At 39.4% G+C, this 25,035-nt stretch overlaps 1 protein-coding gene across 1 annotated transcript; it reads left to right on the top strand.

Annotated features, from left to right (window-relative positions):
• Positions 1-492: 492 nt before the first annotated feature.
• Positions 493-23,890, top strand: LOC102402751 (serpin B10). The gene is made up of 8 exons (XM_006050654.3): positions 493-590; positions 4,509-4,685; positions 8,702-8,767; positions 9,215-9,352; positions 10,647-10,764; positions 16,998-17,140; positions 20,377-20,532; positions 22,669-23,890. Exons 2-8 carry the CDS (start codon positions 4,518-4,520, stop codon positions 23,071-23,073), a joined length of 1,194 nt encoding a protein of 397 aa, XP_006050716.2. The 5' UTR covers positions 493-590; positions 4,509-4,517; the 3' UTR covers positions 23,074-23,890.
• Positions 23,891-25,035: the final 1,145 nt, after the last annotated feature.

Genomic DNA, 25,035 nt, shown 5'->3' with positions numbered 1-25,035 from the left:
CCCCGTGTGTCTGGAGTGGGGACAATGGACATGAAATAGTTTGAGTTATGCCTAGGGGTCAACACCAGAGCCCAAATGAGAACAGAAACATTTCTTGGATACTTCACTTAATACCTTGTGAGCAATTTAACAGCAAACATTGGTGTTTATAATAATAATAATCTCCATTTCATTACTCATAATTATTCTACTAACTTAAAACTTTCTGTTTTTATGGGAAAAAAAAATATCTAGGGGAAGCCACTAATCTCTGCCAGTTTGCAGACTAGGGAAAACATGAAGCCAGGAATGTGTGAGTTACAATTTGTCAGAATTCCAGGCTCTGTGTACAGACAGACATGGAAAATGTGGGCCATTAAGTAATTGAGGCAAAACCTTGTCTATCTATCTTTTTGTTTGAGCTTCTGACCAAGATAAACTTGAAAGGAAGAGTGTATGGGCTTGTAAAAGTGACTCAGAGGGTGGGGCTAAGAAAAGGGTGGTACTAAAATTGCTAAAAATTACTTCTACAGTTAAGAGTTACTTAACTCAGCCACAATTTCTTACTAAAGGAACCCACTGCCAATTCTGCTCCAGTGGAAGAAAACAAGGTATTGTAAATATTTCTTTGTTTAAAAGTGTTTATGCTTTCTTTATTCATTGAACTGCCTAGATGAATAACAAATTATCAAGACCTCCACAGAACAGAAATGATAGTTGAGGCCATCCACCAAGAATTCTGTGCAAGTCTGAGAGATTTAACCTTGAACTGGTTCAAAGATTGTGCTGGGAAAGGCTAAGCAGGAGAGCGCTTTCATTTCCAAAGATGTGAGAGATGTGGTTTTACCGTGAATTGTGAAATTATGAATGATATTTTTTCCAGTCACATTTTTTGATTTGCTACCTTTGTATTTGTCAACAGGGGCAAAAAGAAATAGGATATTCTCAGAATGATTGAACCAAAACCCTTCTATCCCTTCAAAAGAGTAGACTTGGCAACATGAACTTGATCTCACTCATTTGCGTAGGGAACTAATGATTTGACTCTCTACCCCCTACCCCTACCCAATTTCAAGTCTTGGCCTTCATTCCAGGGGCCGATAGCTTTCTTCTCTTTCATGGAATAATCAAGACCCTAACCTTACACTACATGCTCATCAGAAACCCTTCAAGACTATTAATTCCTTCAGAAATGGCTTCAGGTAAACTCAGAAGTGCTGGGCGTGTGGAGAACTCATTTTCTGACATGCATGACTCCACCAAGTAGACAGTATTGTTAGTACCCTGGGAAGGTCAGGAGGCCTTGACTGTCCTCTAACAGGAAAGCAGAGCAGAGTCCTTCCTGCTCCCTCCTCCCGCCCACCATCACCCCTCATTTCTCCCTCCTCTTATTTGACCTCTTTTGTCACCCAATCCCTCCCTTTCACCATAAAACCTTAAAGGCAATAAAATATAGTGGCAAAAGGATTTGTATTTAGAGTCCAGAGACTGGGATTGAAATGATAGCTCTGCTGCTGGGTAGCTGTGCATGTTAGCGCATTTCACCTCTCGGGCCTTAGTTTCCTAGCAGAGAAAATGAGACAATTTGATTAGGATTAGAAGATTCTTTCCAACACTGATTTTTCTGGGAATATGTGTATCTATAATGACACATTTTGATGAATGATACTACTCTTTTCTTATTTTCATATTTCTTTGATTAAGCCCCTTTACAGACTGAGATATTATATATTTTACATAAATGTATGGATAACGATATATGGATTAGGAAATGACAACCCACTCCAGTATTCTTGTCTGGAAAATTCCATGGACAGAGGATCCTGGTAGACTACAATCCACCGGGTCTGAAAGAGTCAGTCATGACTGAGCAGGCATACTGATGTATCTATATACCTCCTGGAAACTGCAAAAGAAAAATTCGTTCTGAAAATGGCACACATGGCATTTGATCTAGACTTTAGTCTTTATTTATAGTATCCTCTGAGAAGATCACTCTCCATCCCTTGAATGGATAAATTATTTCATGAGTATTTCATCCCCAAATTCTGCATCTTTAAGGAATCACCTTTAATGCTGGCTTAGCACTTCGATACTTTTTTTTTAAAGGCAAGAATTGTTCCTCTTGTATGTTCTAGGCTGCATATGATATATTAATGATGATATTAATGAGAGAGTTAATGAAACTGAAGATAACTATTAACTTTCCACAAGAAATTAACTCTTTCATGAGAGAGAATTATCATTTTCAGAAATTTGCTACCAGTATCTAAACTCTAGAATAATCATAAATCACAGGTAGAAAGATAAAAGTCCTCAGCCTTAAAATAATAATTTCTCCTCTCTTCCCTTCATGATGATTATGCTTTGGCCATGGAGCCAAGCATTTTCCATATGAAAAATTCATGAGTTCTTAAAATAGAAAGCTTAGGGGACTGTCCCAGTGGTCTAGTGGTTAATAATCTATGCTACCAAAGCAGAGGACCCTAGTTTGATGACTGTTCAGGGAACTAGACCCTACATTCTGCAAGCAAAGACTCCACATGCTGCAAATAAGACCCAGTGCAGCCAAATAAGAAAATTAAAAAATAAAAGATAAAGCTTAATATATAGGTAGTAAACAAACATCATTTAAAGGGATATAGCTATAAAGAAAACAGGGAGCTTATTTCCAAGATGGCACTGGATCTGTCAGGAGAAAGTGCTTATATGTAAAATTCAAACATTTTATGAGGGTGTAGAGTTATTACAAAACAAGAGTTGCTGCTTTTTTCATTTATTAAAATAGTGTTAGCCTAGAATTACCATCAGCTTCTGCAATAGGTAGAAGCTACGACTAAAGATGATTTAAAGGCTGAGAAGTTGTTTGTTTAAGGGTAAGCCTATGACTAGGGGGGGTTTCAACAGTATCACTGTTAATTCAAGTCATGAAGAAATCAAGACTTTGTCTGCACATGTCTCTCCCTTGATTTAACCATTTAGCTAGAGAGATCTCCTGACTTCTCTAAAGTTCTCATTCTAGGTTTCTCAGAGGGCCAGATGATATCAGTGCAAGACCAAGTTCTATACAATACTCACCCTAATAGGAATCTCTAGACCTAGGAATTTGGTTTATTTTAAATTATTTAATCAGTTTGAGAAATTATGTGGCTATAAAATCACAATAGATTAAACTCACTATTTCTTTGATAGCAATCCAGTTTTAAAAATCTTAAATGAGAATATCAGGGTGATTAGAGGTGAAATTTAGAAGCTGAATACAATATTTTTAAAAATGAGAAAGCTTGAGTTCCTTTGTTCATTATGATTGGTTTCAGGGGGTCTCAAGTGAGTGAGAATAAAGACAAGAGTCTTGACTTCTCTACTTCTCTATAAGCATTTCCACTAGACTGTGAAAGTTTCAGGTTTAAATAGATTTTAAAAAATGGTGACTAGAACCTTAACTATAAACACTCTAAATAAAAAATAAATAAATATTTGGAAGTTTCCATTTTGTACAAAGTCCTGAGATGGGTGCTAGCAGATGCGCAGAGCAGAAAAAGAAAATTTTGCTCTCAGGGAACTTATTCTAGATGAAAAGATACGAACATATGAAAACAGAACTAGCAGTGTGATAAGCACCAGGCAAGTGGCAAAAGCTACGTTATGGGACTTTGGTGGCAGACACGCTCCTGTGAACCCCAAAGTTCAGAAAAAGCATCCAGAGGAAAAGGTCTGGAGCAGGGTTGGGTTTCATCTTATTATGAAGGAGGATAAAGGCTCTCCACGAACCAGGATACCATCTATCAAGGTGCGAATGGATAAACAAGGTTAAAAAGTATAAAAATAAGGATGAAAGATAAGTGAGAAAAAGTACAAAGTCAAAAAGGTGTATAATTATTCCTCATTTACTGGTGAAGCCAGCAGGTATGTAGTGTATAGAAAAGAAGCACTTGGCTGATTCTACTACAATTTAAACTCTGGCAATCTCAACAGAAGACCCAACTGACCAGAATCCAGGTGTTCTCTCAGGTGTTTCAGCGCTAGAATTTGAGGGTGTTCTGTCAAACTTTCTGGACTTCAGTTTTCTAAGATTTAAAATAATATTGGAATTATGTTCATTCAGCTCTTAGGAGGGCATAAATACAGATATATAGATTATTGTTGTTGTTTAGTTGCTAAATCGTGTCTGACTCTTTGCGACCCATGAAATGTAGCCTACCAGACTCCTCTGTCCATGGGATTTCCTAGGCAAGAATGCTGGAGTAGGTTGCCATTTCCTTCTCCAGGGATCTTCCTGACCCAGGGACTGAACCCATGTCTCTTGCATTGGCAGGCCAATTCTTTACCACTGAGCCACCAGGGAAGCCCCATATAGATTGTTACATAGGTTATTATGTATATAATCAGGTTGGATAATACATTCTTTTGTCATTTCAATGAAGGATGATAGAAAAGATAATTGTGTAAGCCAAAAAATCCATTTAAAAAAGTAAAATAAATGGAAAAGATTATTAATATATTCTTTAACCCTGCTTTATTTTTCTTAGATCTTCCCAATGGACTCTCTAGCAAAATCTATCAACCAATTTGCTCTGGAGTTTAGTAAAAAGCTGGCTGAATCTGCGGAGGGTAAAAATATCTTCTTTTCTCCCTGGGGGATCTCAGCCTCCTTGGCCATGGTGTATTTGGGCACCAAAGGGACCACTGCAGCCCAAATGGCCCAGGTGAGTGAGAAAGGTCAACTATCCTCTATCGGCTTAAAATGAAATGCTTTTATTTGGCTTTTACCTTCTTTCCTCTCCTGGAACCCCAATAGTCCACATTTTACAATCATGTCTTCCAAAATAAAAGACACACACATTTTCCAGACCTTAAAAAGTAAGGCTGAGAAAGTGAATCAACAGACAACTGTTTCTAGGAAAACTATTTAAGAACCTGTGTTCTCTGGCAAATTCAGACGGAGACATGAGGTTATCAAGTTTGGTTCAATGTCAAAATTTTTTAAAATTCTGATTATTAAAATATTTCAAGAAAGTCATGGCTCATACTTTAATAGAGTTAGTCATCATCTTTCTAATCTTGGAAGGATTTTCTTAAAAACACAAATAGAGGACTTCTTTGGTGGCTCAGTGGTTAAAATCTGCTTGCCAGTGTAGGGGACATGGTTTGATCCCTGCTCGGGGAAGATCCCACAGGCTGCAGGGCAACTACTGTAGCCTGTGCACCTAGAGCCTAGGCTCCAAAACAAGGGAAGCCCCACTCAAAGAGTAGCCTTCAGGCACTTCAAATAAAGAAAGCCCACATGCCCATGCAAAGCAGCAAAGACCCAGCACAGTCAAAAATAAATAAACAAAATAATAATAAATTGATTTAAAAAGACACAAATAGAAAAATCTGGTGATATCTGTTTAAACCTCATGCTTTGTTTGGTTGTTATTTTGTTCAGTCCCTGCTTGTCTGGGTGAATCCAATGAATACATGAAGAGCATTAAAATAGTAGAACAGTATTACTGTTTGTTTCCAAGGCAAACCATTCAATATCACAGTAATCCAAGTCTATGCCCCAACCACTAATGCTGAAGAAGCTGAAGTTGAGTGGTTCTATGAAGACCTACAAGACTTTCTAGAACAAACACCCAAAAAAGATGTCCTTTTCATTATAGGAGATGGGAATGCAAAAGTAGGAAGTCAAGAGATACCTGGAGTAACAGGCAAATTTGGCCTTGGTGTACAAAGTGAAGCAGGGCAAAGGCTAATAGAGTTTTGCCAAGAGAACACACTGGTGATAGCAAACACCCTCTTCCAACAACACAAGAGAAGACTCAACACATGGACATCACTAGATGGTCAACACCGAAATCAGATTGATTATATTCTTTGCAGCCAAAGATGGAGAAGCTCTATACAGTCAGCAAAAACAAGACCAGGAGCTGACTGTGGCTCAGATCATGAACTCCTTATTGCCAAATTGAGACTTAAATTGAAGAAAGTAGGGAAAACCACTAGACCATTCAGGTATGACCTAAATCAAATCCCTTATGATTATACAGTGAAAGTGAGAAATAGATTTAAGAGGCTAGGTCTGATAGACAGAGTGCCTGATGAACTATGGATGGAAGTTCATGACAGTGTACAGGAGGCAGTGATCAAGACCATCTCCAAGAAAAAGAAATGCAAAAAGGCAAAATGGTTGTCTGAGGAGGACTTACAAATAGCTGAGAAAAGAAGAGAAGCTAAAGGCAGAGGATAAAAGTAAAGATATACCAATTTGAATGCAGAGTTCAAAAGAATAGCAAGGAGAGATAAGAAAGCCTTCCTCAGCAATCAGTGCAAAGAAATAGAGGGAAACAATAGAATGGGAAAGACTAGAGATCGCTTTAAGAAAATTAGAGATACCAAGGGGACATTTCATGCAAAGATGGGCTCAATAAAGGACAGAAATGGTATGGACCTAACAAAAGCAGAAGATATTAAGTAGAGGTGGCAACAATACACAGAAGAACTGTACAAAAAAGATCTTCACGACCCAGATAATCACGATGGTGTGATCACTCACCTAGAGCCAGGCATCCTGGAATGAGAAGTGAAGTGGGCCTTAGGAAACATCACCATGAACAAAGCTAGTGATGGAATTCCAGCTGATCTATTTCAAATCCTGAAAGATGATGCTGTGAAAAGGCTGCACTCAATATGCCAACAAATTTGGAAAACTCAGCAGTGGCCACAGGACTGGAAAAAGTCAGTTTTCATTCCAATCTCAAAGAAGCACAATGCCAAAGAATGCTCCAACTACCACACAATTGCACTCATCTCACATGCTAGCAAAGTAATGCTCAAAGTTCTCCAAGCCAGTCTTCAACAGTATGTGAACTTCCAGATGTTCAAGCTGGATTTAGAAAAGCCAGAGGAACAAGAGATCAAATTGCCAACATCCGCTGGATCATGGAAAAAGCAAGAGAGTTCCAGAAAAACATCTATTTCTGCTTTATTGACTATGCCAAGCCTTTGACTGTGTGGATCAGAACAAACTGTGGAAAATTCTAAAAGAGATGGGAATACCAGACCACCTGACCTGCCTCCTGAGAAATCTATATGCAGATCAAGAAGCAACAGTTAGAACTGGACATGGAACAACAGACTGGTTCCAAATCGGGAAAGGAGTATGTCAAGGCTGTATACAGACTCTATTTTTTTTGGCTCCAAAATCACTTCAGATGGTGACTGTAGCCATGAAATTAAAGATGCTTGCTCCTTGGAAGAAAAGTTATGACCAACCTAGTCACGTTAGTCACTCAGGCATGTCTGACTCTTTGGGACCCCATGGACTGTAGCCCACTAGGCTCCTCTGTCCATGGACTTCTCCAAGCAAGAATACTGGAGTGGGTTGCCATTTCCTTCTCCAGGGGATCTTCCCAAGTGAAGGATAGAAAATGGTTCTCCTGTACTGCAGGCCGACTCTTTACCCACTGAGTCACCAGGGAAGCCCATGATCAACCTAGACAGCATATTATAAAACAGAGACATTACTTTGCCAACAAAGGTCCATTTAGTCAAAGCTATGGTTTTTCCAGTAGTCATGTATGGATGTGAGAATTGGACAATAAAAAAAGCTGAGCACCAAAGAGTTGTGCTTTTGAACTGTGGTGTTGGAGGAGACTCTTGAGAGTCCCTTGGACTTCAAGGAGATCCAACCAGTCCATCCTAAAGGAGATCAGTCCTGAATATTCATTGGAAGGACTGATGCTGATGCTGAAGCTCCAATACTTTGGCCACCTGATGCGAAGAACTGACTCATTTGAAAAGACCCTGATGCTGGGAGGGATTGAGGGTGGGAGGAGAACAGCAGGACAGAGGATGAGATGGTTGGATGGCATCACCAATTCAATGGACATGAGTTTGAGCAAGCTCCGGGAGTTGGTGATGGACAGGGAAGCCTGGCGTGCTGCAGTCCATGGGGTCACAAAGAGTTGGACACGACTGAGTGACTGAACTAAACTGATTACTGTATGAGCAGTTAATTTGATGTAAGCATTCTCAAATCACATGTTTCTGTGTGTGTGTGTAGCCTTATATAGCAAAGTGAAAGTGAAAGCCGTTCAGTAGTGTTATTCCTTTCTGTGAGCTGCATCCAGGATGCATGTGGGAGATATAATTAAAGTGTCTTTTTCTCTTCTTGGACAATTTAAGAGAAACACAGAGTCCACATACTTCCTGTGAATTTTCACATAAATGCTGGGTGAACACAAAGACTCTGACTCTATCGTCAGATGATGGTTGGCAGTGAGAACTGAAGCACTTAAGTAGAAAAAACAACTAAAACTCCTGAATTTTCCAGATAATTAGGGCAATGGTGGCTTTTGCTTAAACTGGCTAAATGATGCACTTAATTGAATACTTAGCTTTCTTCTCAAACAATGATAGATAAAAATGAACCATGGAAAACATGAGAATTTTACATCTAAGGCTATTCCCAATGTTATTTTCAATGTCCAATGCAAAGTATTAAAGTAAAGAGACTAACAACTTAAATTCAACTTAAAAATTTATTTAAAAGCAGCTCTTGACTTACTCTGTTAGTCCAGGTAATATACCACTTAAGTCAAATCAGAGCTCCCTTGATTCATTAATCATATGTTTTGCAGCTATGGGAATGACAGGCTTATATTTACTGATGTGTATTTCGAATGATCACATCTCTGCAAAATGTGCTCATGTATTGCCTTTTTAATTGAAATTATAGGTTCTTCAATTTAGCAGAGACCAGGACAGCAAATTTTGTCCTGACAGTGAAAAGAAAAGGAAAATGGTATGTCTTATATTTCAATATCCATTTGATAATTAAGGAGAAGGTACTTTTAGCATTTTTTTTTTTAGTGGCTAAATCAAACAACCTTTAATGGGTAATTTTTCTTAGAAAAAGATATTAAAACTATAGGAAAATTTTAGAGTACACAATGTCTACACTTTTTGAAAGAGTTATATTCTTTCCTCTTATCTCTCCCCTTTCTTTCCCTTCAAAACTATTTCACTTTCAACCTTGTTCTTATCTTTGCATACTAAGTGTGAAGCAAATTATGCCTCAACAACTTTTATATCCTGCACTAAGAATACCAAAGAAAAAAAATTTACCTACCATACAGTTGATTTCATGATCTGTTCATGAACATGAAATAATTTCTTTTATTCTAAATTGTTCATATACATGTGTTTCTTTTTCAACATTTTTATTTGACCAATTTATTTTCTTTGAAAGGAATTCAATGTGGGCAAGCCTGAAGAAATACACTCTGATTTCCAGACACTTATTTCAGAAATCAACAGTTCCAGCCATGCTTGCATACTCAAAACAGCCAACAGGATCTATGGGGAGGAAACTTGTCCGTTTCACAAAGTAAGTGCAGACCTCTTATTTTAAGTTGATGGGAAAGAAAGAGCCATGTGAAACCAATCAAACGCTTTGTACTTTTCTACAAGGATCCCCGGGACAGTCTTAATGTATAGGATGTCTGTGGTCAGTATTTCTGATAATCATTTAAACTGACCAATGTGTCAAGTTGTAAAGGAAACCAACAATGTATCTCAAACCACATCTAGTGATCAGAATTTTATGCCCAGAATAAAGGGGTACAACCCACTAACACACATAGAAATGTGGTTTATATAAACCCTGGGCCAACATTTGTTTCTTGGGAACTAGAACAAAAGATCTAGAGTAGTTCCATGTGGTGAGTCTGAAGGAGCAGAGGGTGGCATCATCATCAGAGGGTGGCTGGAGACTCTGTCCTCAAGAGCAAAGCTGACTTTAGGATCAGATAAATCACTTCACATTATGACTATAGAAAATATTATTTACATGCAATTAAGTCACCTTCTCTTCTCTGATGGTTGAGACCCCACAATGCAGATCCTCAGAGGAGTCAACTTTGCTGCTGCTGCTAAGTTGCTTCAGTTGTGTCCGACTCTGTGTGACCCCATAGACGGCAGCCCATCAGGCTCCACCGTCCCTGGGATTCTCCAGGCAAGGACATTGGAGTGGGTTGCCATTTCCTTCTCCAATGTATGAAAGTGAAAAGTGAAAGTGAAGTCGCTCAGTCGTGTCCGACTCTTAGCGACCCCATGGACTGCAGCCTACCAGGCTCCTCTGTCCACGGGATTTTCCAGGCAAGAGTACTGGAGTGGGGTGCCATTGCCTTCTCCGGGAGTCAGCTCTATGTCCGGCCAAACATTTAGTTCTTTCTGTTTGTCTGTCACATTCTTTGGCATGTTTCAGAAAAGAGCCAGAAGACCCAGGTGCCCTGTGGGTAAGAAGTAAAGAAATTGAATAGGACAGAAGGATAGCAATAGAAAAAGTCAAGCTGTACAGTGGAGAAGGCTCCTGGGAATAAGATCCCACATGCCACATGGCACATATATATACGGATGTGGGGGCTCCAGAGCTGTAGGGGGCAGGTCTTCCTTCCACAACTGCAGTTCTTCATGGCTAGTCTGCATCCAGCTAAGTTTACACAGGGGAGCTTAGTTTTAACCATAGCCGGAGTATGGAAAGACTGAAGAAAAAAATGGGGTGAGAGTTTGCAATTATCCATCTAGCTGGATTTTTTTTTCCAATAATCTAAATAGACTTGATTTCTCAGCTTTGGTAAAAAAAAAAATCTACAAAAGGAGATTTTACCTATATCTTCCAGAAATATTTAGAAGATGTGAAAACATATTTTGGTGCAGAGCCACAGTCTGTGAACTTTATAGGAGCTTCTGATCAAATCAGAAAGGAGATCAACTCTTGGGTTGAAAAACAGACTGAGGGTAAGCTTTCTGCAAGGTGATCACCAGTGTATTTTTGAAAAGTATTACTTTATCATTTTGAATTGTGTTATGTGTTAAGTATGTGCATTTCTTAAATAGAACTGTGGGCATATTCTAATTATTCAGAACATTTGTTTTTATTCTAAGTCTTATCTAAAACAGATAAGACAACCATTTAATTAATACCAATTAAACAAGAGAATGATCACACTCTACTAATTCCAAAGAGGACTCTAGAGAAATGCAAAAAGTTTTGAAATACTGATGCACATGTGGTTTCTAAAGAAAAGTGGCTGCTAATGAATAATTAATGTGTGGCATTAAATATACTGTATAACCTTAAGTAAGTTCCAGAATAAGGCCATATATTAGAACAGATTTAAAATACAGTAACTATCCTAGTAATAGGATAGAAGTTTGTTGTTGCTATTGTTGTTCAGTTGCTAAGTCTTGTCTGGCTCTTTTTGACCCCGTGGACTGCAGAACACCAGCCTTCCCTGTCCTTCACCATCTCCCAGAGTTTGCTCAGATTCATGTCCAAAAAAGATAGAAGTTTATCTCTGACCTATTCATCACAGGATAGATAAGCATTCTCTTCCCAGAGGCCTTCCAGAGATACACCTTGTGGATTAGAGTTGCATCTTCAAGATGTGGCTTTTGTATTTGTCTAAGATGGTTCTTGGGCTGCCCTGGTGGCTCAGTAGAAAGAACCCATCTGCCCATCGGAGATTCGGGTTCAGTCCTTGGGTTGGGGAGATCGCCTAGAGAAGGAAATGGCAACCCACTCCAGTATTCTTGCCTGGAGAATTCCATGGACAGAGAAGCCTGACAGGCCACAGTCCATGAGGTTGCAGAGTGGCACACCGCTGAGACTGTGCACACAGGAGGTGATTCTTAACATTCGTCAGTTTCACAGTCAGCAGGAAATAGGGAAGATAAAGCCTCTTTGCTTTTAAGTGGCTGCCCTGAAACTTTCATACATCAATTCCATTTATATCCCAAACTTGGGAACACAGCATACGTTATGCTCTGGTGACCATTTTGTCTTAGTTTGCCTGGGAACTTCCCATCTTTATTTTCTGAAAGTCTCTCAGGCCCGGACAAACCAAGATAGTTACCTGGACCTGTAGTAAAAGATGAATCCTAACTCCCTAAACTGATATAGAAGCTCAGCATGACCACGGGGTCTTGCCTGTCTCTCCACTCCAACTCTTATCATTCTCTGACTCAAAACTAATGCTCAGGAATTTCAAGTCGCACAGAATCCCAGAAGATTCCTGTGCTACTTCACACCCCCACACATTTACTCCTGTGTCTCCTCAATCAGAAACTGCCCCTCTCCTGCCACTCCCAGCCCCTTCATGGCCACTGGATAACAACTCAGGGCCTCCTTCAGACAAAGAGCCTTCCTCCTTGCTCTCAAAGCCCCTTTGGGAACTTTTACCTTGACACTTACCACGTCGTTCCTAAAACTAACAATTGTTCAGTTGTTCATTGACGTCCCTGCCTCTCCCACTAGATTCAAAGACCTAAGTGCAATAACCCTACCTTATTTGAGTTTCTGCTTTGAATCACTAACAAATAATAACCTTGCTTATGGTATTTGTTCAGAACATTAATGTTTATTGAAGTGAATTGAGGAAGCTGGCAGCCCTACATTCTCAGTTCTTTTTTCACTGAACTAGTGACTCAGAGGAGAAGGCAATGGCAACCCACTTCAGTACTCTTGCCTGGAAAATCCCATGGATGGAGGAGCCTGGCAGGCTGCAGTCCTTGGGGTCGCTAAGAGTTGGACACGACTGAATGACTTCACTTTCACTTTTCACTTTCATGCATTGGAGAAGGAAATGGCAACCCTATCCAGTGTTCTTGCCTGCAGAATCCCAAGGATGGCAGAGCCTGGTGGGCTGCCGCGTCTATGGGGTTGCACAGAGTCAGACATGACTGAAGCAACTTAGCAGCAGCAGCAGCAGTGATTCAGAAGCCATGCTGAGGCAGGAGTGACTGTTTTTCCTAACTTATGCCTGATTTGGATTCATCCAAATGTGAGTCTGGTTTGAGAATTATAGATTAGCCTGTATTTACAGAAAGAAACTACTTACATTGTTCCAGTTCATGTGAGAACCAAATGTGATTGTACAGGCAAAAGTACATTGAAATGCACAACACAAACTCAACACAGTAGCTGTGCTAAGTCACTTCAGTCATGTCTGACTCTTTGAGACCCTATGGACTGTAGCCCGCCAGGCTCCTTGGTCCATGGGATTCTCCAGGCAAGAATACTGGAGTGGGTTGCCATGCTCTCCTCCAGGGGAATCTTCCAGACACAGAGATCGAACCCATGTCTCTTATGTCTGCCTGCATTGACAGAGGGTTCTTTCCAGTAGATGTAGAAGCAATTATAGTGATGGAGCTGAACTAAATCTCAGCTCTCAAATGCCTACCCTCTGCCTACTTGGGTCCCTAGAAGACAGAAGAGGGCCTTAGGGACAGGAAGACAGGGAACAACTCATATGCTGTCTTTCACCCAAGCAAATCCTTTCAGAGCTGAGTAGAGAGTAAATGTCTGATGCTCACAAGATTGGTTTGCATAAGGGTCTTGCCATCTTCCCCATATAGGCTGATGCAGTCAAGGAGAATGACAGAATCCATTTCACCAGATCACAGAGCTGTCCGGACTTTCCTATGATGATAGAAATATGCCATAAATCTGAGGGCTGTCATAGCAAATGACCACAAACTGTGTGGTTTAAACCAATGGAAATATGATCTCTGATAATTCTGGTGCTTCCCTAGTGGCTCAGTGGTAAAGAATGTGCCTACCAATGAAGGAGATGCAGGAGATGCAGGTACCATCCCTGGGGTGGGAAGATCCCTTGAAGAAGGAAATGACAACCCACTCCAGTATTCTTGCCTGGGAAATCCCATGGACACAGGAGTCTGGCGGGCTACAGTCCACGGGGTCACAAAGAGTCAGACGCAGCTTAGTGCTAAACAATGCAACAACATAGTTCTGGAGGCTGCACATCTGAAATTAAGGTGTTAACAGGGCTCTATTGTTATTCAGTCGCTAATCTGAGTTTCACTCTTCGCAACCCCATGAACTGTGGCACGCCAGGTTTGCACTTCTTTGGAAAGTTTTAGGAAAGAAGCCATTCCATGCCTCTCTCCTAGTTGCTGATGGTTGCTGGCAAACCTTGGCTTGTAAAAGCATCTCTCCGATCTCTGCCTCTGTTGATACATAGCTTTCTACTCTTCCTCTCCTTTGTCTTTGTGTTTTCACAGTCTGTGTGTCTGTGTTCGAATTTCTCTCCTTTTATAAGGACACCAGTCATTGAATTAGAGGCCCAACCTAATCCAGTATGACTTCATTGTAACTTGATTGCACCTGCAAAGACCCTATTTTTAAATGAGATCACATTCACAGGGACTGGGGATTAGGAATTAATGTATCTTTTGGGAAGGACAAAATTCAGCCCACAAGAGCAATCAGTTCAGTTCAGTCGTTCAGTTGTGTCCGACTCTTTGCAACCCCATGAACCACAGCACACCAGGCCTCCCTGTCCATCACCAACTCCCGGAGTTTACCCAAACTCATGTCCATTGAGCCGGTGATGCCATCCAACCATCTCATCCTCTGTTGTTCCTTTCTCCTCCTGCCCTCCATCTTTTCCAGCATCAGGGTCTTTTCAAATGAGTCAGCTCTTCCATCAGGTGGCTAAAGTATTGGAGTTTCAGCTTCAACATCAGTCCTTCCAATGAACACCCAGGACTGATCTCCTTTAGGATGTACTGATTGGATCTCCTTGCAGTCCAAGGGACTCTCAAGAGCCTTCTCCAACACCACAGTTCAAAAGCATCAATTCTTCGGCCCTCAGCTTTCTTCATAGTCCAACTCTCACATCCATACATGACCACTGGAAAAACCATAGCCTTGACTAGACAGACCTTTGTTGACAAAGTAATGTCTCTGCTTTTGAATATGCTATCTAGGTTGGTCATAACTTTCCTTCCAAGGAGTAAGCATCTTTTAATTTCATGGCTGCAGTCACCATCTTCAGTGATTTTGGTGTCCCCCCAAAATAAGGTCAGCCACTGTTTCCATTGTTTTCCTATGTATTTGCCATGAAGTAATGGGACTGGATGCCATGAAGTTAGTTTTCTGAATGTTGAGCTTTAAGCCAACTTTTTCACTCTCCTCTTTCACTTTCATCAAGACACCCTTTAGTTCTTCTTCACTTTCTTCCATAAGGGTGGTGTCATCTGCATATCTGAGGTTATTGATATTTCTCCCAGCAATCTTGATTCCAGCTTGTGCTTCTTCCAGCCCAGCGTTTCTCATGATGTACTCTGCATGTAAGTTAAATAAGCAGGGTGACAATATATAGCCTTGATGTACTCCTTTTCCTATTTGAACCAGTCTGTTGTTCCATGTCCAGTTCTAACTGTTTATTCCTGACCTGCATACAGGTTTCTCAAGAGGCAGGTCAGGTGGTCCTGTATTCCCAACTGTTTTAGAATTTTCCACAGTTTATTGTGATCCACACAGTCAAAGGCTTTGGCACAGTCAATAAAGCACAAATAGATGTTTTTCTGGAACTGTCTTGCTTTTTCCATGATCCAGCAGATGTTGGCAATCTTATCTCTGGTTCCTCTGCCTTTTCTAAAACCAGCTTGAACATCTAGAAGTTCATGGTTCACGTATTGCTGAAGCCTGGCTTAGAGAATTTTGAGCATTACTTGCTAGCATGTGAGATAAGTGCAATTGTGCAGTAGTTTGAGCATTCTTTGGCATTGCCTTTCTTTGGGATTGGAATGAAAACTGACCTTTTCCAGTCCTGTGGCCACTGCTGAGTTTTCCAAATTTGCTGGCATATTGAGTGCAGCACTTTCACAGCATCATCTTTTAAGATTTGAAATAGCTCAACTGGAATTCCATCACCTCCAGTAGCTTCATTTGTAGTGATGCTTCCTAAGGCCCACTTGACTTCACATTCCAGAATGTCTGGCTCTAGGTGAGTGATCACTCCATCGTGATTATCTGGGTCATGAAGATCTTTTTTGTACAGTTCTTCTGTGTATTCTTGCTACCTCTTCTTAATGTCTTCTGCTTCTGTTAGGTCCATACCATTTCTGTCCTTTATCAAGCCAATCTTTGCATGAAATATTCCCTTGGTATCTCTAATTTTCTTGAAGAGATCTCTATTCTTTCCCATTCTATTGTTTACCTCTATTTCTTTGCACTGAACACTGAGGAAGGCTTTCTTATCTCTTCTTGCTATTCTTTGGAACTGTGCATTCAGATGCTTATATCTTTCCTTTTCTGCTTTGCTTTTCGCTTCTCTTCTTTTCACAGCTATTTGTAAGGCCTCCTTAGACAGCCATTTTGCCATTTTGCATTTCTTTTTCTTGGGGATGGTCTTGGTCCCTGTCTCCTGTACAATGTCACGTATCTCTGTCCAGAGTTCATCACGCACTCATCTATTAGATCTAGTCCCTTAAATCTATTTCTCACTTCCACTGTATAATCATAAGGGATTTGATATAGGTCATACCTGAATGATCTAGTGTTTTTCCCCACTTTCTTCAATATTCTCCCCCAAATACATAACCTAAATATTATCTTGAAGAAGCATCAGAAAAATCTGAGCAGAGAGTTAAGCATTCTACAATTTTTTTTTTTCAAAAGTATCAAGGTCATGAAAGACAAAGAATGAATGTGAAACTTCCTTGGCTTAAAGAGGACTAAGAGGAAATGACAGCTAAATGCAACTTGAGCCCTTGGATTGATTTCTAATCTAGAAAAAAAGGACACTATTGGAACAACGGATGAAATAATTTAAACAGGGCACATCTCTTGTGGTCCAGCGGGGTTGGGACTTTGCCTTCCAAAACACAGGGTATGGGTTTGATCCCTGGTTGGGGAGCTAAGATATCACATGACTTGTGGCCAAAAAATGAAAACATAAAACAGAAACAGTACTGTAAAAAATTCAGTAAGGACTTTAAACATGGTCTACATAAAAATAATTTTTTATGATTTTCTATAAGAAGAAATCTAAGTAGATCTGTTAATATTAATGGTATTCTATCAATACCGAATTCCTGGTTTGAATTTTTCTGGGTATAAGATGTTACCATTTAACAGTATTTCATAATCATAAGTTTTATAAGTGTGGCATTTCACCAGGACATAACTGTATCATTTGAAATATGTCCCTTTGCTTTTGTAGGAAAAATCCTAAATCTCCTACCTGATGATGCTGTGGATCCTACAACCAGAATGGTTCTGGTGAATGCTCTTTACTTTAAAGGAGTCTGGGAACATCAATTCTTAGTCCAAAATACCACAGAAAAGTCTTTCAAAATAAACAAGGTAGGAGCCTGTTAATAACCAGTATGTATTTTATAAGACATTGCAAATGAAATTCTATTTTAAATTCATTCTATCTGAATATTTGTTCCTGTAAACTATGGCTCTTTACCCGGGCAGGGATGACTGACCTAAAAGCCCCAGTTTCGTCCCACTGGACGTTACCCTTTCACTGTTTTAATCTCACATGTTTTATCACTCACCCCTCGCTGCAATCATGGTAGAGTAGGTAAGGTAGTTATTGCATTTATTTTCCAAGTTAGAAGTGCAGTGGGGCTAAGTGACTAGATTCATTTCAAGTTTATTTGTTTTGGTTTCATTATAGTTTCTCTGGTCAATAGAGGAACCAACCATTAAATGTCCAGTGTTGGGGTGTGTGTGTTACTTGCTCTTTGTGACCCCACAGACTGTAGCCTGCCAGAGTCCCCTTTCTATGGGAGTGTCCTGGCAAGAAGAGTGGGTTGCCATTTCCTCCTCCAGGGGAGCTTCCTGACCCAGGGATCGAACCTGGGTCTCCTGTGTCTCCTGCAGTGGCAGGCAGATGCTCTACCGCTGAGCCACTGGGGAAGCCCCAAGTGCCTCGAGCTGTGCCTCAGTTAGAAGGCTGCCAGAACCATGATTCCACGCTCTTCACTTATGAGTTCTGTTCTTCTTCTACTAAACTAGCACCATCTTACACCAAACTGTTACTTTTCCAGAAGAAAAAGAAATAAAAAACATTTTAAAATCTCATCTCTTTCTTTAAGTTTTCCCTCTGGCCTGGCACACAGAGCATTTGTTTTTGTAGTAGGAACTACTTCAGCAACAAGGGAGATGAACAGAAGGTTACAGATACACCCAAGGGCTGGAATGTGGCTGGGTCTTGAGAATTGAATGGAAACAAGGATTCAAATATTGTCAGGATTCATTTTCTATCTTCTCAACTCTGTTTCTCCCATCCTTCTTCTCTCAGTCTGAAGTCTGATCTCCATTCTAGAGATGAGTTTGATAGGTCACATTCCAAATTCTTAGGTAAAGAACTGACTGGCCAAAGTGTGTGAAAATGTTTTAGTCCTGGGTGGATTATCTCACTTAAACACTGCTGCTGATGACATATGGCTGTAACAATAGGTTGTGTGCAATAGGTTGTGTGCAATAGGCAATTTTCAGATGATCAGTGGGGAAAAGATATAGAAAGGACTGAATTTATAATCCTATGGGCTAACAGGAAATAAGCTGGATAGTTACTTGGCTTAATAAAACCACTAGAAATTTTCAGCTGCAAGTGATAGGAAAGCTTTCCAAACTAGCTCCAGTGACATGAGAATTATATTAGTGTTAGCTCAAGGGCTTCCCTGATGGCTCGGGGTAAAGAATCCGCCTGCCAATGTGGGAGATGTGGGTTCAACCCCTCTGTCAAGAAGATCCTCTGGAGAAGTAAATACCTCCAGTATTCTTGCCTGGGAAATCCCATGGACAGAAGACAATGGTGGGCTATAGTTCATGGTGTCACAAAAGAGTCAGACATGACTAATAAACTAAACAATATCAAAGAAACTAAGAGGAACCAGGAGTGGGACCTCTAGAGTCTCAAACGAATCTGTCCTCTCTGCCTCTACCCTTGAGCCATTATTGTTCTCATTCTCTAATATTAAGGATGGAGTTTATCCATATGACCAGGGAATACGACTGCCCTTTATTCTAGCTTCACAACTCTACTGTTAATACAGAGAGAGTCTTGGCTGCTAGCTCTAACAGAATGCTTCCAAAGAAGACTCTGATTGGTCCCACCCATATGCTTATCCTTGAGACAATCATTTCAACACAGAGCATCCTGAGTGAACAGCCATGGTCACGAGGCCACTACCTTAGCAGAAAGGTAGGGCTTTGTGATTGACATTTAGCACCACATAGAGTGGATAAATAACAAGTATAAAATGTCTGAATTGCACGGTTTTGCTTTTGTTTACCATTGTCTTTACCGACATTTCATAATGTCATGTATCTACCATTACGGTATCGTACAGAATAATTTCATTGTCCTAAAAATGCCCTGTACTCAACACATTCATCTCTCCCTCTAAGTCTTTCGCAACTGATGATCTTTTTACTGTCTGTATAGTTTTGCCTTTTCCAGAATGCCGTAAAATTGGAATTGCATAGTATGCAATCTTCTTGAAGGTGCAACCACATTCTTCTACTTAGCAATATGTATTTAAAGTTCCTCCAATATGTATTTAAAGCCACTTTTTGTGGCTTGACAGGTCATTTCACTTTATTGCTGAATAATCTCCAATTGTATGGATTTAAGATTTTGTTGATCTATTTGCCTTTCTGAAGGGCATTTTGGTTCTTTCTAGTTTATGGCAATTATGACTCAAACTGCTATAAGCATATATGTGCAAGATTTTGCATGAACATGTTTTTAACTCATTCTGGTGACTACCCAGGAGCACAGTTGTTGGATCATGTGGTAAGGTTGTGTTTAGCTTTGGAAGAAACCACTGCACTGCCATCTGGTGCGGCTTCCACTTTGCATTCCCATTGGCAGAGAATGTCAGTTCCATCTTAGCTAGACGTTTGTGTCATCAGGGTTTTGAACTTTCGGGCTTTCTATTAACTGTGGCACTCCACAGCTCATCTTCACTGCTTTAATCTGCAGTTGCCTAAGCACATGGGATTGAACATCTTTTCATACGTTATAGGTCTTCCTTTGGTGAGGTATCAGTTCAGATCTTTTGCCTATTTTTTAAGTAGGGTTCATTGCTTTATCATTGTTGAGTTTTAAGAGTTCTTCACAAATTCCAGATACTGGTATTTTACCAAACATATGTTTTGCAATTCTTAGCTCCTAGTTTATTGCTTGTGTTTTCCTTCTCTTAGTGGATTTCAGTTTTATGATATTAAAAGGCTGTCTCAAATGTTTGCATCTGAAATGCAACTTAGTTTCTGAATCATTGGTATTTGCATAGTTTGCATAAGATTATATATTGTTTTAAGTGTTTGGTAGAATCCAGCTTGCCATGATTCATAGAGGATGCCATAATACTGTCAGAGAAAGAAATTCTCACATCATGTATTGATGATGTTATCAGTAGGACACATATTTCCTGAAAGCAAGGTCTGAATAATTTTATTCAGCATTTAGCATAGGATCATCATCTTTGTCAGTGTCACAGATGGCTGGGAACCAATGTTGCTAAAGAATTAAGAATTTGGTGAGATACCTCCCCAGTGATTTTGCTGCATATATTCTACAGACTACAAGAAAACCAGTGCAAATGATGTCCATGAAAGAAAAACTTCAAGTATTTTACATAGAAAGTCCACAAGCCATGGGCCTTCAACTCTACTATGAGAGCCGTGACCTCAGTCTGCTCATACTGCTGCCAGAAGACATTGATGGACTGGATGAGGTAAAGGGATCAGTCTATTCATACCTCCCTCCTTTCCTCTCCCCTTTGGTAATATTTGTTTTCTTTCTGTGAGTCTATGTCTATTTTGCAAATGCATGCAAAATCACTTTAGTCATGTTTGACTCTGTGCAACACCATTGACCCACCAAGTTCCTCTGTCCATGGGATTCTATAGACAAGAATACTGGAGTGGGTAGCCATTTTCTCCTCCAGGGAAATTTCCTGACCCAGGGATTGAACCTGTGTCTCTTATCTCCTGCATTGGCAGGCAGGCTCTTTACCACTAGCACCACTTGGGAATATTTACTTGCATGGAAAAATAACTTAAAAAAAGAGACATCAGTCTGACATGAATATGGTTCTAGTGTTTATCCCTCCTGGGAAAAAAAATATGATCTTATAAAGATATGATCTCCCAGTTCTTGAATTTCTGCACAGGAGGGCAACCAACACATCTTCAACCCTAGTTACTGTATTTTCACGTATCACTTAAGCTTTACAAAACTTTGTAAGGTTGATGTTACTATTTCTCAGGAAGGATAAGTAGTCTACAGACACCTTTAGCATTGGGTAGCCACACAAACAACAGCTAGAAATATTTATTGTGAGTAACAAAGCTGTGTAGATTGATCATAACAATCTTTCAGGTAGTATAGGTCTTTTTTCTCCTTCTGGTAGAACCTACCTAATTAATTTTTAAGTCACATGCATTAAGCTAGCCTTAGACATACATTTAAAAACATAAACGGAGTCTAAAACATTTTTTAAAGAATACTTTTTATCAAGTAAACACTCTTCAGAAGATATAGTCTGTATCAGTGCATCTTCAGGTTATTGTTTAAGTTGTTCACCTGTTAAACATGGTGATGGACAGGGAGGCCTGGTGTGCTGTGATTCATGGGGTCACAAAGAGTCATACACGACTGAGCGATGAACTGAACTGCACTGAACTGAAGCCTGATTTTGGCCAGACCACATTTCTGAGCAATTCACGTGCAATAAGTGGTCTGTCTTTCTTTGCACTGTGTGTAATTTTTCATGTGTGCCAGATTGTTTATATTTCTGCTTCCACTGCCCTATTGGTGTTTAGAAAGATCTCTAGATAGTGTCATAAAATTTGTGAAACTGGAGAGGATGGTAAGACCAAGTGTGAATACTAAACCATTAGAGTTACATCATTATAAGCCTTTTTTTAGAAAGTGCAAGTTCCTGACCTGAAAACATTTTCACTTAATGCACATCATTTACATATGTGTCTTTGATAGCAATACTTGGATCTAGAAAACTCCAAAGTAGCAAAACCATGTGCTTTAAACAAACATGTTATTTAAAAAATCAAACATTGATTTTTATCCTATATATGTAATGCATATGTGTATATACATATATATTTATTGTTTTAAAAATTTAAATATCAAGAGAAAAAGCAGCTTCAAAATCACTATTTAAAAAGTTATTACTCTTAAGATAGAATGATTTTCCTTTCTTTACTATTCTTTTTCTCCCCATAATTTATAATTACTAGTTTCACATTGGAGTAATTATAGAGTATAGGCATTTTATTTTATCTCAGATTTTGTTTTTGAAGGATTGTATACTGTGCTAATGCACACATGCATGCAAAATCACTTTAGTCATGTTTGACTCTGTGCAACACCATTGACCCACCAAGTTCCTCTGTCCATGGGAATTAGTTATTGAACTAGTGTATTAGTTAATAAACTAGTTTTAAACTAGTTAATACAACTAATAAAAATAACTTTTTTGGTTCCCTGGCATACAACATGTCCTAGAGTATATGTTTTTGTGTTGATGACATCTAAATGTATATTTATACTAATATATTTGTATATGTAGTTGCTGTCTTGCAAACATCATAGAAGTACTTCTGTTTTGAATCAAGGTCTAACTTATTAAGCCTATATCCTGAGAACTAGTAATCTGCAAAATGATATGTCAACAGTGTGAAAGATCTCTTTATAAACAAAAGAATTCCAAATGTGTGTGTTTTGTTACCTTTGGTAATGGGAGTGATTATAATTCATCTATGTAATATCTAGAGATCTCACTCAACCTTTATTTCTTATTTCTCAATTGAAAATTACTGATTCTTTCTTCATTGGCTCCAAATTGCAGCTGGAAAAGGCAATCACCTATGAGAAGCTGAGTGAGTGGACCAGCGCAGACATGATGGAGTTGTGCGACGTGCAGTTAAACCTTCCCAAGTTCAAGCTGGAAGAGACTTACGATCTCAAGTCAACTTTGAGCAGTATGGGGATGAGCGATGCCTTTAACCAGAGCAAAGCTGATTTCTCAGGAATGTCCTCAGAGAGAAACCTATTTCTGTCCAGTGTTTTCCATAAGTGTTTTGTGGAAATAAACGAACAAGGTACAGAGGCTGCAGCTGGTACTGGGAGTGAAGTGAGTGTAAGAATTAAACTCCCCTCCATTGAATTCAATGCAGACCACCCGTTCCTCTTCTTCATCAGGCACAACAAAACCAACAGCATTTTATTTTATGGGAGATTCTGCTCCCCCTAAACCCTGCATCTCTCTCATCAAACAAGAGCATCTTACAGTGTGAAAAATACACATATGATGGAAAACACAATTACAATACAACCAGTTTGTAGCCTGACTCTTTCTTATGCATAAATAATAGAAAGATTATCTTGAAATAATATATTATAGTGATCCTATCAGGCCTATATAGTTAGAGAGAATGCATATTTAATTTTTTTTAACATTTTAATGTGACTTTTATTTGCTTTTCAGAAATTTGGTTATTCAATCAAATGCCTTCAATGCTTGACCTACCTGGTCACTGTATCTCCATTGTCGCTTATATTTCACATGCATCATTTAGTGAAGAAAAATCTTTATAAAGGTGATATAATGATATCACTGATATTGATATGTGAATTTAAAAGTATTCTAAAATAAAAATTTTATTAGAAAGAATTACTATGGGTAACAGTTGTCACATTAACATCTCTGCTTTTAAAAATCTTATAAACTAGAAGAGTAAATTTCTAATTTATATAAATGCATATTGTTGGGTATAAGAAGATATTCTTACTAACATTTTATCTCCACAAAATTGCCTGTGTTTTACCAATTTCTACTAAAAATGCTCATACACAATGTCTTATTGGTAGTCTCATCAGCTGATATTCTAATTTTAGAGACTGAGTGTATCATTCTAGTTGCTTTTTTCCATTTTAATTTACTAAGTGAAAGATATAATCTACTATGGATCTGATATGAGCAGTGTATAAATTAGTACAAGAAAATGTGTTTTCTGTATCAGAGTTTGTTTTGGTATCACAGAATTAAAAAAAAAAAAAAAGATCCTATACTTCGGGCTTCCCTGGTGGCTCAGATTATAAAGAATCTGTCTGCAATACAGGAGACCTGGGTCCTTTGCTTTAGCTCCAAAGAAGGGAAATTGTAGTATATATGACATTTATCACATCATCATGAAACATTTTGCCTCTACCCATAGCACTTCACATTAACAACGAAAGAAATCCCTGTGTCTGTGTTCTACCAAATTAAAAGTCCTTATGTTTTAGGTGTCATGTGGACTTAAAAGAAAAGTAGGCTAACAAGTGAACAGGGAGCCTGGAAACCGAGCCAAGATAAAGGAAGACCAGAGTGACTCTGTCAGAAGCTGACAGTCAAAGAATATTCAACACAGTATTTTCCAAACAAAGAGGAAAAAGGATGCTACTAGAAATTGCAGGTTAGTAAGATGCATTCTGAAAGTTATGACCAACCTAGATAGCATATTCAAAAGCAGAGACATTATTTTGCCAACAAAGGTCCGTCTAGTCAAGGCTATGGTTTTTCTAGTAGTCATGTATGGATGTGAGAATTGGACTGTGAAGAAGGCTGAGCACCGAAGAATTGATGGTGTTGGAGAAGACTCTTGAGAGTCCCTTGGACTGCAAGGAGATCCAACCAGTCCATTCTGAAGGAGATCAGCCCTGGGATTTCTTTGGAAGGAATGATGCTAAAGCTGAAACTCCAGTACTTTGGCCACCTGATGCGAAGAGTTGACTCATTGGAAAAGACTCTGATGTTGGGAGGGATTGGGGGCAAGAGGAGAAGGGGACGACAGAGGATGAGATGGCTGGATGGCATCCCTGACTTGATGGACGTGAGTTTGGGTAAACTCTGGGAGTTAGTGATGGACAAGGAGGCCCGGTGTGGTGCGATTCATGGGGTCGCAGAGAGTCGGACACGACTGAGCGACTGAACTGAACTGAACCGAGGATGCATTCAGGCAGTCATTCATTTAAAAAATGGTTACTAGACATCTGTGCTGTATCAGTTGATATTTAAGGCATGAAGACTATGTTTCCGAACAGAAACACCCTGGACCCCTGTCTCTTGGAGTCATGGAGCTTACAAACTCAAGGGGGAAATAGACTCAAAGTGGATGCTAGTGCAAAGAGTGATTGCAAAATAAACTGCAGTCATCCTGGACACACACGTATG

This window comes from Bubalus bubalis, chromosome 22 (assembly GCF_019923935.1).
Source record: "Bubalus bubalis isolate 160015118507 breed Murrah chromosome 22, NDDB_SH_1, whole genome shotgun sequence".
Taxonomy (NCBI): domain Eukaryota; kingdom Metazoa; phylum Chordata; class Mammalia; order Artiodactyla; family Bovidae; genus Bubalus; species Bubalus bubalis.
Note: the sequence above shows the minus strand (reverse complement) of the source record. Positions and strands in the feature narration are given on the sequence as shown.